The sequence below is a fragment of the Canis lupus genome, chromosome 1 (assembly GCF_011100685.1).
Source record: "Canis lupus familiaris isolate Mischka breed German Shepherd chromosome 1, alternate assembly UU_Cfam_GSD_1.0, whole genome shotgun sequence".
Classification (NCBI taxonomy): Eukaryota; Metazoa; Chordata; class Mammalia; order Carnivora; family Canidae; genus Canis; species Canis lupus.
In genome coordinates this window covers 40,867,460-40,871,180 of record NC_049222.1, presented here as the reverse complement: position 1 = coordinate 40,871,180, position 3,721 = coordinate 40,867,460, and the positions used below count along the sequence as shown (strand labels likewise).

At 46.5% G+C, this 3,721-nt stretch overlaps 2 protein-coding genes across 2 annotated transcripts; one reads left to right on the top strand and one right to left on the bottom strand.

The window, feature by feature from the left end:
• Positions 1–1,644: 1,644 nt before the first annotated feature.
• Positions 1,645–1,978, bottom strand: LOC102156136 (ATP synthase membrane subunit DAPIT, mitochondrial-like). The gene has a single exon (XM_038525587.1). It carries the CDS (start codon positions 1,934–1,936, stop codon positions 1,760–1,762), a length of 177 nt encoding a protein of 58 aa, XP_038381515.1. The 5' UTR covers positions 1,937–1,978; the 3' UTR covers positions 1,645–1,759.
• Positions 1,979–2,360: 382 nt separating this feature from the next.
• On the top strand, positions 2,361–3,243 carry RAET1E (retinoic acid early transcript 1E). Its single transcript, XM_038525483.1, has 4 exons — positions 2,361–2,367; positions 2,515–2,778; positions 2,880–2,947; positions 3,031–3,243. Exons 1-4 carry the CDS (start codon positions 2,361–2,363, stop codon positions 3,241–3,243), a joined length of 552 nt encoding a protein of 183 aa, XP_038381411.1.
• Positions 3,244–3,721: the final 478 nt, after the last annotated feature.

Sequence of the window (3,721 nt, the reverse complement as noted above, 5' to 3'; positions counted from 1 at the left end):
CACGGGATGAGTGACATAAGCAGGAAAGGCTTTGATTTGGCACCACCATCTTGAGCCTGGCTGGTTTGATTTGGCTTCGGCTTCTTCTCATGAAGTTCGACCAGGCAGGCTTCTTACATTTCTAAGAGTTGCCCCTGACTTCCTCATTGGTGACCTCCAGCTATTTGGTTAAAAATTAACTGCCTACTCTAACATGTTTGATCTGGATAAAAGAAGGCCAGTAATGCAGACCAATTAATAGATATCAGGAAAGCCCTATAATCTGACTCACAATTTATCACCAAATGGATGTGACTTGCATTTTAAATAGCCAGCAGAATGCCAGGCACATAGTGAGAACTTAAATGTGATGGACAGATGATTTTATGGACTGAATTTGTCCCTCCAAAATTCATGTTGAAATCCCCAACATGAAGGTAATAGAATGGGAGTCTTTTGGAAGTAATTGGGATGTGACGGTGGAGCCTCTATAGGCTTTAAGGACACTCAGAATTGCTTGTTGTAGCCTGCCTCTCTCTGCCAGGTGAAGACACAAGGAGAAAACTGCTGTGTGCAAGCTGGGAAGGGGGCCTCACTAGACTCCAGATCTTCTGGCCTTTTGATCTTAGACTCCCCAGCCTCCAGAACTGAGAAATAGATATTTACTTTCTAAGCCACCTGGCACATGCTATTCTGTTATAGCAGCCCAAGCTGGCTAAGATCATTGGATGGAATAGGTGGGACAGCTGTAAAAGTGAGGGGTGAAAATAGGCTTAAAAACATCGGGTCTTTTAATTAAGAGGAACTTTCAAGAGAAAAATGACATGAGAAATTTCAAAGTGACACCAAATCTTTGTTCTTAGACTAATTTTCACACTCCAAAGCCAGAGCCCTAAGACTTTTTCTAATGATGAACTACTTGGCTTTTCTTGGGTCCATAAGTCTTGGCTCCCAGGGGATTTTGGACTTGATTGTCAACTCATCTTTGATGATAGACCAGGTGCTATGTGTCTCCAGCTCCTTCAATTAACCAGTGTGCGCTTGGTGAAAGTGAATCTCTATCAGTTATGAGGGAAGAGATCCAGTAGACAAGGAAGGGGTGGGAGAGGGGAGAGGGGAGAAAATGTGGGGAGATGGAGGAGGAGATGGGAAAATCAGGAGAGGAGAAGAGGCAGTGGGAAGACAGGAATAGGAAGTTGGCGGCGATGGGGGTGGGAGTGTGTGACGGGTGGAGAGGAAAGGAACTCACTTTATCGTCAACAGTCGCACTCACACTGGAAGGGGTTTTGAGGAGAGTGGTGAACTTTGCTTTGTGATGTCTTTTCTTTTTTTTTAATGAGTAATCATATTTTGACCATGTACAAAACTTTCCCTCAGCACACCTTGCTCCTGTCTGATTCCAGCAGAGCCTTCAACCACGTTGATGTGATGACTTTGGGAGGTACCTGCCCCGCAGCCACTTCCTGCCTCTTACTCTCCAAGGGTGTGCTCATCAGGAATGTGGCCAGTATCTTACATTGCCAGTCTTTTGTCATTGCTGCCACTGGCACAAGCCTGGAAGACTGTGAGTATCCTGGGATCTGGGGACCTGGCTCGGAGATAAGAAAGGGGAGGAAGACATGGGGCTTCCCCATGTCTCAGGCAAGTACCAAGCTATCCTTGTGCTTTTTTTTTTTTCCAGGTTCATAATTTATTGTACAAATTGAGTATCACATGATGAGTTGACATTAGCTTCTCCAAGCATGGGAACTTAACAGATGAGGTCCAAGTTAAAGTCCATTTATGTTGCTTTCACAGCTGGTGTTTTTTTAGACCTTAATTTGAAGTATAAAATCTTCAAAGCAATGCCTCCGTATGTGGCCAATACACAATTCATTCTACCTGTGAGAGTATAAGAGTTGAAATATTTTTTGATGCTAGTGAAATGGAATTGGGCATCAGTTTCTGGACCTGCCATGATTTCAATCTTGCAAAAGGTAGCAATTCCACTGGTTGTATCCTTCAACATATGCAGCTAACTTGCAGCCGCTCGGAAGAAGCCGCCTCTATCCTTGTGCTCTTAAGGACAGGGACCCCAGTCTAAGGCACTCTGCCTGTACTGTGCTCCTCCCATAGGGCAGCTCTCTGTCTCCTGCCAGTTCCCTCCTTCTACTCCAGAAAGCCTCTTCAGGTTACCCAGGAACCATCATGAATCTGGCATGCATCCTATGGTGTCTTTTTTTTTCCCTTTCTGTTGAAAGTCCTCTCTGTTAGCTAGATTTCAAGTCCCAGGAGGGCAGACAGTGCCTTGTAGTTTCTCTACCTAAGAACTTGGCAGATGTCACTTAAAGTATTTGTCACATATATCCTTCTGGAAACAGTATGTGCCCTTCGAGGGCTCTATGGCAGGTAGTATCAAAGTGCTTTACTGAAGCTCAGCCATAAGAGATGGGGACTAAGGATGCAGAAGATGGAGGGTGCTGGGATGGAGACCCCTTTCTCTGCAGTAGGCCTTTCAGAGAGTCTTGGGACCCCAGTTGCCTTTTTCTTTCACAGATGCTCATTCTCTCTGCCTCAACCTCACCGTCAAATCTCAGGCCAGACCTGAACACCCTTGGTATGAAGTGCAGGGCTCAGTGGATAAAAAGCCTTTCCTTCAGTATGACAGTGATAGCAGCAAGGTCAGACCTTTGGGTCTCCTGGGGAAGAAGGTAAATGCCACCAAAGCATGGACAGAATTGACCCAGATGCTGGCAGATGTGGGGCAAGAGCTCAGGATGATCCTGCCTGACATCAAACTGGAGAACAACATGACCAAGGGTAAGTAGAGGAAGGGGCTGGGGAGATGGAGGCAGTCAGCAAGAGAGGGAAAGAGCACAGCACATGCAGGGAAGGGGCTCATGTACAAAACCTCAACATAGGTCCCACCTCAGAGACACGCTGGACCTACTGGGAGATCAGGGAGCTCAAAGAGTCCAAGCCAATGACTGTGTGTGGATTGCAGGTCCTCCCACACTGCACAAACTGCTGTCTTGTCAGTGTGAAGCGGAATGGTGCACTGCTGCGTCCTAGCACTTCAATATCAGCAGACAAATGACCCTCTTCTTTGATGCAATGAAAATAAGCTGGACAGTAGTGAATCCTGGAGCCAGAGGTATCAAGGAGGAGTGGGAGAGTAAGGGAATGGCAGACTATTTCAGGAGGATCTCAATGGGAGACTGCAATCAATGGCTTCAGGAATTCTTAGAACATTGGGAGAAAATGCTGGAGCCTTCAAGTAACTAAATGAGCACGGTAAGGAGGTTGCAGCAGCTCTCTTTATAGGTCTAATGCCTTCCCTGTGTGGATAGGAGGATGTGTGTGCAATTGGAGGTTTGATGGATCAGTTGCCTGACTGATCTCTTGGTGGACTGGAAAGTCAGTGACTGCCATAGGCCCTCCTGCCTATGCTCCTTTCTGTCTCCCCTCCCTCTGCTCAGGGGCCCTCTTCCCTACTAACCAATGATCCAGTCACCCTGCACTGCTAGGCAGTCCCCAAACCTATAAATATCATTGTGCTTCCAGCCCTCTCTTCTTCCTCTGTTTTATTTATCCTTTAACAGCACAAATGTCACTTCCTAGGAAGCCCTCACAACTTCCCCCAGACAGAATGAAGCATCCTCAGTTCTGTCACCCTCATAAAGTTCTGCCCACAGTGAACACATAAAACTGTATGATAACCAGGTGGACATCAGCTGTCTCCCTCAGTAGGAATATGAGCTCC